Here is a 15,470-nt window from a genome sequence, read left to right as displayed (position 1 = left end):
TATTCAGGTTAGCAGTGATGCCAAGCCAATTTATATGGTCAGAAAAACCACTTTCCAAATGGTTTCCTTCATCATGTGAATTGATCCAATCTGTGACTGGGTTTGGATGATAAATACTTTAAAAAGAAAGAAGAAAAGCAAATGTATGGTCAAATAACACCAGAAAAACACTAACAAAGATAAACATTTGTCTCCAGAAAAGGGATGGGTATGGTTTTAATATACACAAAGACAACATGCGAAGAAGCTGAGTTTGTACTCCTGCCTCTGCAGCTTGCTTTTACTCAACTAAAGCGCCTGTGGGCTGTAGGTTTTAGGCTTGTGAGATGTGGTTAATAATGTTTCTTGCAGTGATTTTCCAGGGGACCCTTGCTAGGGAATGGTTACAGACAGAAGGGATGGTGCTAACTGGTGCCATAACTAGTGTTATGGAATGCTAACTTAGTATCCCCTCTCTTTAAACAGCTTTGATCTCGTGACCATTGGTGGGATCTCCATCATCCTGCACTTTGAGCGGGCTCCCTTCATCACCCAGGAGCACACGCTGTGGCTGCCATGGGATCGCTTCTTCGTGATGGAAACCATCGTCATGAGGCACGAGGAGAATGAGATCCCAAGCTGTGACCTCAGTAACTTTGCCCGGCCCAACCCTGTGGTCTCCCCATCTCCGCTAACAGCATTTGCAAGTTCCTGCTCGGAGAAAGGTCCTATTGTTCCTGAAATCCAGGTATGAACCATCTGAATCGAGGAGAAAAGAATCTCCTTTCTGTGCTGCTTTTGCTTTCTTTGAGCAAAACAAACACAAGTATTCCCTTGCTTTCCTAAAAAGCATTCCATGTTTGTTGCACCGTCTTCAGATGTTTGCCAGGAGCACTCACTCACAAGCACACACAGAAGGTTTATTTTCCCTTATCCCTCAGAGATGGAAGCAAAGCACTGTGGCCAACAGCAGAAACCTCGTTTGGCTCTGCTTTACTTTCACCTCTCATCTGCAGGAGGTGGGCTGGGACCCTCGTGTGACCCACATCAAGCCTTTGGGCAGCCCTTTGACTGATGGGTCACTTATACTCTAATGCCTTTCTTCTGCTGGGGAGCTGATTTCATGCACTGGGCATTACAGAGCCCAGCGGTGGAGGACCGGGTGTGAACTTTCTCAGGGTTTGAAGGCAATCCCCTCACTCTCCAAAGCTGCTGAGATGTGCAATCAGCCAGCAGATGGCTGGCCAACAGCCAGCCTGCGGAGCACCCGGGGTTTGGTTGCATTTCCTGACATTTGGGAGCAAAGCAAGAGGGTTACTTTTAATCCATCATCCCCCTTTTTCCCTATTTAAGGAAGCGTGAGTCAGATAAAGTACTTTTAACAACCTGCTGTTGATTCAAAGCATTTTGCCAAATAGAAAGCTGGGTTTTAAACTGAATAGGACAAACAACTGAATTATCCATTTTCATAGAATCACAGAACAGTTAGGGCTGGAAAGGACCTTAAGATAATCCAACCCCCTGCCATGGGCAGGGACACCTCACTAAACCATGGCACCCAAGGCTCTGTCCAACCTGGCCTTGAACACCGCCAGGGATGGAGCATTCACAGCTTCCCTGGGCAACCCATTCCAGTGCCTCACCACCCTCACAGTAAAGAACTTCTTCCTTATATCCAATCTAAACTTCCCCTGTTTCAGTTTTAACCCATCACCCCTTGTCCTACCACTACAGTCCCTAATGAAGAGTCCCTCCCCAGCATCCCTATAGGCCCCCTTCAGACACTGGAAGCTGCTCTGAGGTCTCCATGCAGCCTTCTCTTCTCCAGGCTGAACAGCCCCAACTTTCTCAGCCTGTCTCCATACAGGAGGTGCTCCAGTCCCTGAGCATCCTCATGGCCTCCTCTGGACTTCCAACAGCTCCATGTCCTTTTTATGTTGAGGACACCAGAACTACACACAATACTCCAAGTGAGGTCTTATGAGAGCAGAGTATTATTTTCCTTAAAATCAGTTCCTGTGTTGGAATACATGAATGCAACAGTATTTAAGCTTTCCTTTATTTGGCATGGTTTTCCGTGGGTTGTAGATACCAGCATTCAGCATGTCAAAGAATCATAGAATGGTTTGTGTTGAAGGGACCTTAAACCTCATCCAGTTTCAACCCCTTGTCAGGGGCCACCTTCTACTAGAGCAGGTTGCTCCAAGCCCCTATGTCCAACCTGGCCTTGAACTCTGCCAGGGATGGAGCATCCAACCTGTGCCAGCACCTCACCACCCTCATCATAGGTGTTTAGTGCCATTTGAAATGTCCTGCAGATACCCTGCTTGGCCCCAACTGCCAATCCAGGATGATTCCCCTATCAGTGTCCAGCATTATATCTGCCAAACTCTTGTGAATGTCAGATAACTTGGACATCCCAAATTGTACCAAACACCTGTACTTATGGGATCCAATTAAGACTTAAGTGGGAGTAACTTTGAGACTATGGCACCTAAATAAGGTGCTCATGTGCAGTCATCTGGATGTGTGCTAGATGTCCAAGCTCCCATTAAAGCTGCCAGAAACCTAATCAATATCATTAATAGAGCCTACAGACTAATTAAGCTGACCATTTTGAAGGTGTCTGGTTCCCACTGATAGTATCAGTTAGACCTCCATTGACTGTAATTGATGCCCAGATCACTTCACACACTTACATGCCAGCATCTGAATTTAGATGCCTTAGAATGGATTGAATCCCACTATTAAGCTAATGTGGCCACACCAACTTTCTGAAGAGCCTGTCTCTGCCTGCTTGCCATGAAAAGCCCTAGAAGAACAGTTCAGAGGAGACTCCTAGCCAAGTTTAGATAAGATGAATCCCATGCATGATGAACAGTATTTTTTGCACATGCCAAATGATTGAGCCAAAACCTCAGTAAAGCAGTATTGGACCTCAGGTATAAGCTGAAGGCTAACAGAGTTTGTGGTGTAGGAGTATACAACATATACAACACAATCTGACTTATGGCAGAGTACTTCAGTCTATAAATGGACTACTTTACATTCCCATACTGGATATACCTGCTATAAAAAATAACCTAAATGATCATCCCTGGTAGTGTTCAAGGCCAAACTGAATGGGCCTTGGGGAACCTGGTCTAGTGGAAGGGCAGGGGGCTGGAACTGGATGATTTTAAGGTCCTCTCCAACCCAAACCCTTCATTGATTCTGTGACTCTATGACAGTTTCTGCAGCTGCATTTTATAATAGGCAGTTCACAGTGGAGAAATGTGAAGTGCAAAAGATGTGAGGAAAAGGCTGGGAGGAGGTGCTAAGCAGGGCTGAGGTTTTGACAAGTGAGCAGACAGAAGCTTCATGCGCTCCAACAAACAGCATCCTCTACCTGGATGCAATCAAAAGACAAACTAATGCATTTTAAGTGTTTGACTCAGGTGCCTAAAGGCAGATTTGGTGCCATTTAAGACCCTCTGATGTGTCCCTTCAGGCCTCCAGGCTGTAGCTTCATAGAGGTCTCAAGAAGTTCCATGTTAGATCTCTTATCCCCTTGCAGAGGCTTTAGATACCATAGAACATCTTGAAAGTGCTACGTCTGTGTTGAGCCCCTGAATCAGACCCTAAAAGCTTTTCTGTCTCACAATTCCTTCTGTGCATCATACTAGATGAAAAGCTTGTTCCTTGCCTTGTCTGCTGGTGGGCAAAGAGAAACTGTAAGATAAATGTGTAACCCACACACAGAAATAAGGTTTTCTACATTGTCTCATGCAAAAAGGGAAAGAATTGGTGCTAACAGAGCCATAGATCAACACCCAGCAGTGAAGGGCACACGGAAATGGGGAAGTTGTGAAGATCCCTAGTAAGCCTGAAGAACCAGTTCTCCTCCTGACCAGCCTGGTGGCAGGACCACTTTTAGAGATCACATTGGTTAGGCTTCAATGAATTCCAAGAGCCCTTATCTTTCACCAGGACTCCAGATGCACCATGTGCATTTATCTGGGCCAAACAGCAATTATCAAATAGAAATAAGGGCACAATTCAGCTGTTGTTACTTTTTGGTGCACTCCTAGTATTTTAAAGCTTCTTCTTCCCCTCTTCTCCCACCAGTGTCCTACTGGATTATATTCCCCCCACCAATGCCCTGCTTTGTTGCTAGTTTATCACTACTTACAAGCTACAAATGCGCTTTGGATAAACTGAATTACCATTTGAATCCTCTCTTCAAGTCTTTAAACACAGCCCCTTGTGCTGCTCAGCGCCTTGGTACCGCAGTGCTGACCCTTCCTTTGGAATAGCAGACAGCAGAGACAGATCATGACAGAATGGAATAATTATATCTGACAGGGATTTGAACCAGACACTGCAAATAGTAACTCCATGACAATTATTTCTGCCTGGCTTTTTCCTAGAGGGATTACATATGAAGACAGATTTGATACAAGGGACCACCTTTACTGCAACTTGGCTCAGTTGGTCTCTGGTTGACGTTGGTCCCAGCCCAGCTTGTTGCTGAGCTCATAAAATACACTTCAGAAATACTGGATTTTTCCCAGTTCTGTCATTTTGGAGCCTCCTAAGCACTGAGATATGTAAATTGAAAGGGCTGCACTAGGGGAAGTAAATATTTATGAGCACAGTGGAATAGTGCTTTAACTTCTGGATGTGTCCGTTTGTCAAGTGCTGCAACACTCCAAGGTGTAAGTTATCACTTGAAAAGTGTTAGGCCTTGGGTAATAGCTTTGAAGAGGTCTTTTCAGGGGGCAGATAACAAGATTTGTCATTACTGATAACACTAAGCAGAAAACCTGTGGGAGTGAGCAACTTGTCATGCCAGGGCAGTTTGCTGCTCCCATGTAGGAGTTGAGTATAGGAGCCATATGGCTTGGATAACAGGATGGATGGATGGATCTCTTGACCTACATGCCTTCGAGCCTCCATGCCCTTAATATTATGGAAGCTGTTTATTGTAGGGAAGTATTTTCACAATTCATTTAGGGTCCAGCACTCTAAAGAATATCAGAAGTGGCACAGGAGGGAACAGTGCCAATTGTGACCTTCCAACACATCCCACTATTAGACCACATTTTCCTTTGCAGCTCACTGCAAAGCTTCTACCTTCATCTCTCACACTTTGCCAAAGGTTCCTGGCTTGTGCTGATGATGTCCATGCTGGGTGCTTAGCTAAGAGTGGCATTTTCTGGGAAGTGGCAACTAAATACATTTCCCCTAAGACTTAAGACAGAAATGCCCTTTTTTATCAATAGTTTGAATGGGGTCAGGGATGCCTTCCAGAGAGTTTCCCTCATTGCTTCAGCTACAAGTGCAGGAAGTTTTAATATCTGGTTGTACTTTAGCAAGTAAATTAGCTGAGAATCCCATCTTTACTGAGACCTCTCTGTTCTGAAAGCAGAATAGAGGCAGACAGAACTTCCCCTGCTGTTTGTCCACTCTTTTGTGAAACTCTGTACTGGAATAGAGACCTGTGAGATCACTGTCCCAGTCAGACAGACAGATATACCCACACTTACTGCTGGAGGAGAAAATGAAGTAACTCACCTGGAACATAAAGAAATTTGGGAAAGGAAGGGAAGCAACAAGGGAAGGGAAAGGGGTTGATGGTGATAGGTCAGGCCAAAAGCTGCATCATGCAGGTCAAAGGGGAAGGAATTTTAAGCAGCGACCAGGATGTCAGAGAGGGACTCTTCATCAGTGATTGTAGTGATAGGACAAGGGGTGATGGGTTCAAACTGAAACAGGGGAAGTTCAGGTTGGAGATAAGGAAGAAGTTCTTTACTGTGAGGGTGCTGAGGCACTGGCAGAGGGTGCCCAGGGGAGTTGTGAATGCTCCGTCCCTGGCAGTGCTCAAAACCAGGTTGGACAGAGCCTTGGGTGCCATGGTTTAGTGTGAGGTGTCCCTGCCCATGGCAGGGGGTTGGAACTGAATGATCTTAAGGTCCTTTCCAACCCAAACCATTCCATGATTCTGTAAGCAGGAGCAAATATGAGGTAAAAAATAATGATCAGGGCACAGGAAAGAAAAGGCTGGAGGTAGATCAGACAAAGAGGGTCAGAGGTGAGGTAAGAGAGGAGCAGGGTCAAAGAAGAAGAAGAAATGGGCAAGTCAGAGGAGGAAGGGTGGAAGCAAGATTAACCAATGACATGGAGAGAATGGCAGGTTATGATCGGGACCAGGGAACATCCATAAGGATACAGGACAAGTAGGACTTGATGTTTCACTGGGACAAAGAAGCCAGGAGGCAAAAATTAGCAGCCATATAAACCTAGAAGAATAAGACAGAAAATGGAAGCTAAACTGATGTGCTGGGATTATCTCAGACTGGGAGCTCCTTTAGCCATAGGTGCTGGGACTGCTTTGGACAGTAAGTCCCATTGTAAATAATGACTTCAATGAGATACTTTGGTCTCCTGCTATCCCATGTAAGAGAGATGAAGAAAGACAAGGGCATTCCTTGTTTCCACAACTAATCCTATAAATTACATATATGGTTTTATACTTGGTGCCTAATGGGCTGCTTTTTTAGATGTGTCTACCAGAGCTTTTGCAAAGGTGTGTTTGATAAATTACAGCTTCACTGCCTTTTCCTGTCTGCTCGCTGCTGATTTAACACCTCCTGCACTGGTTTTCCACAGGCTCTACAGGAGGAGATTAATGTTTCCGGCAGTAAAATAAAAGTGAGTTACCTGAGCAGCCGCACAGCTGGCTACAAATCAGTGCTGAGGATCAGCATGACCCACCCCACCATCCCCTTCAACCTCATGAAAGTCCACCTCATGGTGGCCGTCGAGGGACGCCTCTTCAGAAAGTGGTTTGCAGCAGCACCAGACCTGTCCTATTACTTCATCTGGGACAAGACAGACGTCTACAGCCAGAAGGTGTATGGGCTCTCAGAAGCCTTTGGTGAGTGACCCCAGGGCTTGTGCTCTTTTTAGAAGCAGCTGAGTGGCAATGCACAGACCTTGTCCTTGATCATAGGTTTGTGTTGGAAGGGACCTTAAAGCTCATGCAGTTCCAACCCCTGCCACAGGCAGGGACACCTTCCACTGGAGCAGCTTGCTCCAAGCCCCTGTGTCCAACCTGGCCTTGAACACTGCCAGGGATGGGGCAGCCACAGCTTCTCTGGGCACCCTGTGCCAGCGCCTCAGCACCCTCACAGGGAAGAGCTTCTGCCTAAGAGCTCAGCTCAGTCTCCCCTCGGGCAGGTTCAAGCCATTCCCCTTGGCCTGTCCCTACAGGCCCTTGTCCCAAGCCCCTCTCCAGGTTTCCTGCAGCCCCTTTAGGCACTGGAGCTGCTCTCAAGGTCTCCCCTTCAGGAGCCTTCTCTTCTCCAGGCTGCCCCAGCCCAGCTCTCTCAGCCTGGCTCCAGAGCAGAGCTGCTCCAGCCCTCGCAGCAGCTCCATGGCCTCCTCTGGCCTCGCTCCAACAGCTCCACGTCCCTCTTGTGCTGCTGCCCCAGAGCTGGATCAGGGCTGCAGGGGGGGTCTCCCCTTCACACAGCAGAGGGGCAGGATCCCCTCCCTGAGCTGCTGCTCACACTCTGGGGGTGCAGCCCAGCACACGGGGGGGTTCTGGGCTCAAGTGCTCACTGAAGCCGGGTCATGGGGAGCTTCTCCTCACCCAACACCCCAAGTCCTTCTCCTCAGGCTGCTCCATGCAGTGTCTGTCTGGCCTTGTCAGGCACAATTTGCCCTTAGTGAAGCCATGTTGGCTGTTATCACCCACCTCCTTATTTTCCATGTGCCTTAGCATAGTTTCCAGGAGGGTCTGCTCCATGATCTTGCCAGGCACTGAGGTGAAACTGGCTAGCATGTAGTTCCCCTAGTCTTCCTTTTTAAAAATGGGGTTTATATTTACCCTTTTCCAGTCAGTGGGAACTTCACCAGACTGTTGCAGCTTCTCAAATATGATGGATGAGGCTTGGCAACTACATACACCGGTTCCCTCAGGACTTGCAGATGCATCTTGTCAGGCCCCGTTGACTTGTGCACTTTCAGGTTCCTTAGAAGGTCTTGAACCTGCTCTCATACAGCAGCTCTTCATTCTCCCAGTCCCTGCCTTTGCCTTCTGTGACTTGGGCAGTGTCACTGGAGCACTTGCTAGTGAAGACTGAGGCAAATACGTTGAGTACCTCAGCCTTGTCCGTATCCCAGGTAACCAGGTCTCCTGTTTCCTTCCAGACAGGGCCCACATTTTCCTTAGTCTTCTTTTTATTACCAATACACCTATAGAAGTTTTCTTGTTGTCCTTGTTGTCCCTGGCCAGCTTTAGTTTGTTCATCAGATCGGTATGGTCCATACTGCTAACACAGGAAGTGGTCCCTGCTGGTTCACTGCAGTTTCCTTGGAGAGGATTGGGCCCAGCTGCTCACACAGCACACATTTCCCCAGCAGATGAATCCTGCTCTGTTCTCTGGCTCATGGCCCAGCTCATACATCCTGAGCTGCTGCCATCATACTCATACAGAAGAAAAGAACTGGGATTAGAGGCATTTGGCTACCTGTCACCTATAGCCAAAAGCTGTCAGCACTGCTTTGAAAGAAATTCCTAGAGCTGAGCCCTGTCTTCATTCCTCCTTGTGCCTGACCTTCAGGATTGCTTTAATCTTAGTTTACTCCATCCCAAGAACTCCATCCCAAACTGGAGCATGATGCTCTTCTTATACTTTGTGCATTGATTTACATCTGCAAAACACTGTCAGAAGGTGCAAGGCAGAGAGTAGGAAGGTTCTGCATAATCAATGTGCTTATTACTGTAAGCACTGTGGCCCCTGCCACCCACTCGACAGGGGCAGAAGCTGAAGTCCATGGTGGGGCAGGAAGTTGTGCTGTGAATGAATGCAGACACACTCCATTCCTCTTCCTGCTTCCATCTCAGGCCTCACCCAGTGAGCCCTGTGTGATGGTAGTGGAGAGAAGAGTATACCTTGAGTACCGTGAGCAGGGGTGATGCAGCTCTGCAGTGATTGCTTCCCATCTGGTCAGCAACCAGAGGACATTCACTTACAGGTCTTTGATAGTCCAGACTGGACCTTTCATGTGGCCGAGAATATGATACCAGCAAAATGGGAGAGATCCCAAATGAGCAAATAGAGCTCTTGTTGACAGAAGGGATGTTGACTGATGCCTCATAGCCAACTGAAGATAAGTCTTTTTAGAAGAGCTGTAGAGGGCCTTGTTTTCTAGGAGGAGGAATGGATGCCTTCCTCTCACTCAGGCTCAGCTACCTTGAGCAGGCTGGATGATATAACCTGCTGAGCCTTATCCAGTTTGGAGTCCACACTGGGAAACATGCTGGTGGCATACCCTGAAAGGCTATGTTTACGTCTTTGAAACCAGAATTGGGTCCTGGAGTGCTCCATGATATAGCTCTGCAGCCTGAGAATACTCCACCACATCTGAGGACATCATCATTCAGGCTTTCAGTGATGTCCTCCTCTAGAAGAGTGGAAAATATCAAACCTTCATTTCCTAATTTACATCTTCCTGTGATACCGTCTGATCTGGTAAAGGGCTGTATTTGGTGGGGGATCCTGAGTTCACTCAGTGCTCAGCACTTTTCAAGGAGGCTGAGAAACTTGTAAAATCAGACCTTTTTTTTTTTGTCTAGTAATAAAAAATGAGCTATGTAATTGCTTTTCATTGTGTAGGACTTGCAGCTCTGCTCTGCTTCAGCTGTTAGCACTGAAAAGATCAGGTAGGGCAGAAGAAAAGCGGATCAATGAGACTGCTCCTGCTGCTTCTGAGAAAATCATCAAGGGGTCATTATCCTGTCAAAAACACAATTTTCCTTTTACTGACATCTTCTTACTCTTAACTCCAGTGTGTTCTTTATAGGTTCTGATGAGACATCATGACAAGCAAATGCTATTGACATTGACAATGGCCACAAGTCAGCCTGGTCTAAGACTGCTGCCTCTGAGGGATTTGCTGCCCCATGACCCATTTGGAGAAGTCTTTACTTTCCAAGAAAGGACATGGTTTTTAGCAAGTGCCTGACATGCAGACTTTGATCAAAGATAGTAGATAATAAAATACTCCCCATGAGCCCAGGCAGTGCTTTACACCCTGGAATCCCCGTTGGTTTCAAATATGCCTCTAAACCAGTGCCTTTTTAGTATTTATCACATTTACCCAACACCTGCAACTGCATTGACCTTTATGAATGCAGGATGGACTTTAAAGGGAAAGCTATTAGGACTCTGCATTATGGTGAGGACATTTAAATGGAATTGGCAGTTGCCTGTAGAAATGCTCTTACCCCTTCTCAGTTGAAACTCTGGGTGTGCACTTCTGGGTTACTAACCTTGGGGGTCTTTTGTTTCTCTCTTGTTCCTAGTTTCAGTAGGTTATGAGTATGAATCCTGTCCTGACTTGATCCTGTGGGAGAAGAGGACAGCCGTGCTTCAGGGTTATGAAATTGATGCTTCCAAACTTGGAGGATGGTCCCTGGATAAACACCATGCCCTCAACATACAGAGTGGTAGGTTGTCTGTAACACATATCAGGAATTACATGCTGTTGCAAGGCCTACTTGCTTCTTATTACTAAGAATTCAGGAAAAGGAAAGAAAAGAAACCCGATCAATAAATGTAGCCTCTCATGCATTTTCCTAACATATTATTTCTGGTATCCTACATTTATAAGCAATTTGGTGCGTGTAAATGCAAAAGAAGCTTGCCATTGTGAAGTAGTTGAATGTTGGCATGTCTGACTTTGTAGTGTCTTAAAACAAGGGTATTAACAAGGAAAACAGTCCTAAAATCATACCACTGAGCATAATTCCACCCAGACACATCCTCCAATGTGCAAGTGTACTTGTAGAAATGAGAGGCTTCACGGGACATAAGGGAAAGTGGAAGGTGTCAGGGTCCTTGAAGGCTGCTCAAGACTGAGGGTGATCAGAACATGTTTAAAAGACAGAAGCACTGTGTCCCTCTGGATGGTAGCAGTGGTGTGGGAGCAAACATCTAATTCAGCCCACATCACTGCTGAAAACACTACGCTTACAGGGAACATCAACAGAGCTTCTCTAAAGCTTTGCAGATGAAACATTTCTCTAGAGAATGCACCATGGTCTTCCTGTCCCTTGTCTTTTCATGAGCTCTGTGATTTCTTTTTACCTGGTAAATTCCAAATTACAAAGCAAGCAGGGACAGAAAAGACAGGTAAAAAGTCATGAGATGCTGAAAAGTCTATTTCCTTCAATGTTAAAAGCAGTCTTGTTCTCCCAAAATACTTTTGTTGTGCCAAAAATTCAATGGGTCTATAAAAAATACTCCAGATAAAGGGCTCCTCATTAGAAACCATCACAAAACACTATGATAGATGATAAACCTCCTTTGCTACATGATAAATTCCCCTTCTGGGATTGCCAGTTTGTACTCCCTTTGTTCTCAGTTTCCCTGTCTCTCTTCAATGTCCTCATTACTGTTTTCTCTCCTTAGGCATCTTACATAAAGGAAATGGGGAAAACCAGTTTATCTCCCAGCAGCCGCCTGTAATTGGAAGCATTATGGGCAACGGCCGCAGACGTAGCATCTCTTGTCCAAGCTGCAATGGTCTTGCAGATGGGAACAAACTCCTGGCTCCTGTTGCCCTAACATGTGGGTCTGATGGAAGTCTTTATGTTGGAGATTTCAACTACATCCGAAGGATCTTTCCCTCTGGCAATGTCACCAACATACTGGAGCTGAGGTACGCTCTACTGAATGTGCCCATTACAATTATGCCCTTAAATTCTGCAGAAATATGATGTATCCAAAAGGAAAATGAGCAAAACTCTTAAAGAAACCCCCCAGGAAAACAGGAAGCTGTCCAGATTTGCCTCTTCTGCAACTCTGCTGACTTTGATTTACACCAGAGAAACACAGAAATATATCACACCCCAAAAATATTGGCACATTATTGTGCTGCTAAATCAAACTGTGTTGAAGTCTGCCTTTTGTGTAGTTAGAGGCCAGTGGGAATCCTTAACATTAACAATCAGCCCTAGAAATGACCTAAAATGATGAGATGACTTGGAAGGGCACAGCAAGCCCCAGAGATAGCTTGAAAGGGCACAGCACGATTATGATATGTAGAGGCTAATCAGGGCAAATGATCATTCATAATTAAGACAGGATGATCACTCAAAGTAGTCACAGACTGGGTCTTTCTAAGTTGTGTTTCATGGGGACAAATTCATCAGCCCCCCTCAGTTCCTACCTGAACATCAGTGTCAGGGTGCACATATAGGTGGATCATCTGAAAGGAAGTGAAGTGTCTCCTTTTAATCCCAAATTACAAAGGAGGAAATACATATACTAGGAGAAATAGGGAGGATGGGGAAGGAACATCCATTGAAAACAAGGAGGGAGAGGGAAAAATAAAGATTTGCATTAAGTTCTGACAAAATTAAATAGATGGTGACTGAAAATTGCAAACTGACTTCATTGGGAATAGTTTTGCTATCTATCTATAACAAATACAATTACACACTTCAAGAGCACCAGGTTCTAGACTCTGTGTGGCTGGACATGACTGACTCCAGGAAAGTCAGTAGAGTTAAATGAGTGTTTCTGAATGAGTTGTCTCTGCTTGAAAGGCTCAGCCTAACGTCCTGAGAGGTTGATATGACGTTAGCATGGTAGGAAGATTCATGTTCCCATTTGCCTCTCAAGACCTGGCCTGAAATGTAGAATGTTTCCAAAAGTAGGAACCTCCCTGCTCGACTCACATTTAATGTCCTGGTTGCTAAGGACAAATGTAAGGCTTCTTTTCTGCAAGGACTGACATGTAGAAGCTTGCTCCACAGTTTCCTAGAGCAGCAGTGTCCCGTAGAACTTTGCTTTGTATTTCCATTTGCTCCACAAGGCCACATATAAAAAGAGCTGATCTGCATAAAAATTGATGCAAGATCCCACTAGTCCCTCATTTACAGACACTCCAGAGTCCTTAGACCTTGCTGAAGGTCTTATTTGGCACTCAGAACCATAGTCTTAGATCACTGTGTATGAGAAAACGAAGTCCAAACAGTCAGCACAAGGCTGGCACATACAGAATAGCTGTCTTGGTATGCTCACAGGGCAATAAGGGAGTCAGGAAGTTTCATTGAGTTAGGAAGCCCACAGTGAGATGTTTACCTCTCAGAGGCCTGGGATACCTTTTGAGTCTGTAAGCAAGAACCTGATTCTTGCTATTCCATTGTGGTACATGAGAACATCGTTTCTCTCATGTTTGTAAGGTGGGAAGCTGCAATAAATCTTCAGACCTGGTCCACGTTCAAGAATGTAATATTATTCCGATGCCAAAAAGTTATTGTAATGACCAAAGGTGAGATTTCCAGAAGAGCCTAGGTGATTTGGGGCCCAAATCCTAGTGCAACTGAGTGGGATTAATACCTTGTTCCCAGAAGTACAAGTTTGAGAACGCAATCCCTGTTTCATTGTCAGTGGAAATACCAGACTGAGTGGAGGTTTTGCAGAGCATTTCCTCATTGGGCAAGAGAGAATTGGAAGCCTTGACAGAGTGGCCTTGTTGGCTTTTGTGCAGAGCCACAGAGTGAAATTCACTCCAGAGTTAAATCTGCCGGAGCTATTGCTGCTTCATCTGTGCAAACACTTAGGTTACTGGATCTAATGAACATTTCTTCACTCTGGTGTGCCATAAACTGAGTGGGCTCAGATGCCAGCTGACTGAGAGCTATGGAGGAAAGCCATAGAGTTTGCTTGTGTCTTCTCACATCAGCATCTCCTCGGAGATTTACACCTTCACTGTTTGGGTGTTGGGTTTTGTTTGGGGGGGCATCTTCTGAGTGTAGTGTTCTTTTGTGGAGAGGAAAGCAAACACGCTGTGGGTTATAGGTAACAGCAGATGGGTATGTAATAGACCCATGAGAAATACCCAGCTCAGCATTAGTTCAGTCGTTTGGGCTAAAGTTCATGAGATTTTGGCAATGAGCTGCCACCCATAACTGTGCAACTGTTAAGTTACCTTTGTCACACACAAGGTATTGCTTTGAGTGGAAAAACCTGTAAAGATATCTGCATATGCTCAGTACCGCTCTGAATGATCCACTCTGCCTGCTCCTATCTCTTGCCTAAGTGACTAACTCCAAGCAGGTGAGATCACGCTTCCTTTGTGATATGCAGCGGTACATAAGTGAGCTCACTGCCAAGTAATATCCAGTATAAAATATATCAGTGTCATTCCAGCTAAGTCTTTATTTATTATTGCATTGTATGATACAGTTACTGTCAAGTTTTCAATCTGCTAATAATGCATCGAACTGAGCTGCTAACGCCTCATTCTTTCTTCTATTCCCTGCTTTCCTGTCTTCTGTCAGAAATAAAGATTTCAGACATAGGTAAGCCAACCAGTAGAGAATTCTTCTGCCACTCCCTGTCTCGTTGCATGTTGTTACACAGTGATCCACAAGTGCCATTTCCAGATGATTCAAGAGCAAATGAAGCTGCCGTGATTAAAACTGGCATAGGCAATCAGTCATCAGAACTGGGAGCCATTAATCACAGAGCAGAGTCACACAGATTTCTGCTTGAGCTGTTATAGCTGTAGGCAGGGGAAGTGTAGACACAAGGGGAACAAGAGGAGGAGGGTGGAAGGAAAAATGGGTGGGAATTAGCCAAGGAAGTGAAATGGGGACAGTGTCAGGATACAGATCACTGGAATAGGTAGGGTGGACAAATCATTCTTATATGGTGACATGCCTTTCTTTTGGGTTTTGGGGAGTTTAAGAGGCATAAAGAAGGGTCAGATCTACCCCAGCATCACCCACCTAGGGAAGCAAGTGTTTGTTACTTCGGTTAGTCTGAGCCCTTCACACAGAGCTTTTGCATGTGAAAGTGTGCCAGGCTCAGATTGGAGGCAGTGCAACTCAGAACCTCAGCCAGGAGATGCAATAAAGAAAGAGAAAGAGTAGTGACAAGAAAACAAGATGGAAGAGAGACTCCTAAACTGGAGCTTTGTCACTAAGGATATTTGTCACTTGGGTTCACTGGAGTTTCAGTGGGTTTGATCCAATCAGTTGCATTCCGGAAGATGTCAACCTCCTGTCACTATCTGTGTTTGCAAGGGTTGCTCTGGCTCTGACAAGTTTCCCATCCTTCTCCCTGGTTGCTTTCTAAATTAGAAGCTTACCCTGTGGAGTTGGAGTTATTTCATGCATTTATATCTATATATATATGAAATAAACCATATATATATACGGTTTTCTCTTTGCATTTGGGATTTTTCTTGCTACATGCTTTTTATTTGCAGTTTCTTCCACTTCATAGAGGCTATGCAAACCCAGAAACGTTCATTTTATCTGCATGTCTGGAAATGCAATTGAGTAGAAACTGGGGTTTTGTCTTCTTGCCAGAACATTAATAAAGGGCTGAGCTTCCACAGCATAATGGGCTGGCCCAAAGCATCTATTAGCAGGGCTGGGAGGTCGGTACACAGAACTTTTGCCCTGACTGTCTTCATCAGGCTGA

At 45.4% G+C, this 15,470-nt stretch overlaps 1 protein-coding gene across 12 annotated transcripts in view; it reads left to right on the top strand.

Moving 5' to 3' along the window:
* TENM4 (teneurin transmembrane protein 4) overlaps positions 1 to 15,470 on the top strand; it is a 755,206-nt gene that overhangs the window by 676,220 nt on the left and 63,516 nt on the right. For 9 of the 12 annotated variants that reach the window (XM_061343269.1, XM_061343268.1, XM_061343271.1 and 6 more), the window contains 5 exons: positions 466 to 727; positions 6,631 to 6,898; positions 10,334 to 10,477; positions 11,442 to 11,691; positions 14,321 to 14,341. In XM_061343269.1, coding sequence (XP_061199253.1) covers positions 466 to 727; positions 6,631 to 6,898; positions 10,334 to 10,477; positions 11,442 to 11,691; positions 14,321 to 14,341 — 945 coding nt within the window. The remainder of the gene's footprint in view (positions 1 to 465; positions 728 to 6,630; positions 6,899 to 10,333; positions 10,478 to 11,441; positions 11,692 to 14,320; positions 14,342 to 15,470) is intronic. The other 3 variants (XM_061343279.1, XM_061343274.1, XM_061343272.1) reach the window with 1 other exon arrangement.

Source organism: Neopsephotus bourkii, unplaced genomic scaffold (assembly GCF_033783945.1).
Source record: "Neopsephotus bourkii isolate Nb327-2 ecotype Australia unplaced genomic scaffold, CSIRO-AGI_Nbou_v1 NB_1825, whole genome shotgun sequence".
Taxonomy (NCBI): domain Eukaryota; kingdom Metazoa; phylum Chordata; class Aves; order Psittaciformes; family Psittacidae; genus Neopsephotus; species Neopsephotus bourkii.
Note: the sequence above shows the minus strand (reverse complement) of the source record. Positions and strands in the feature narration are given on the sequence as shown.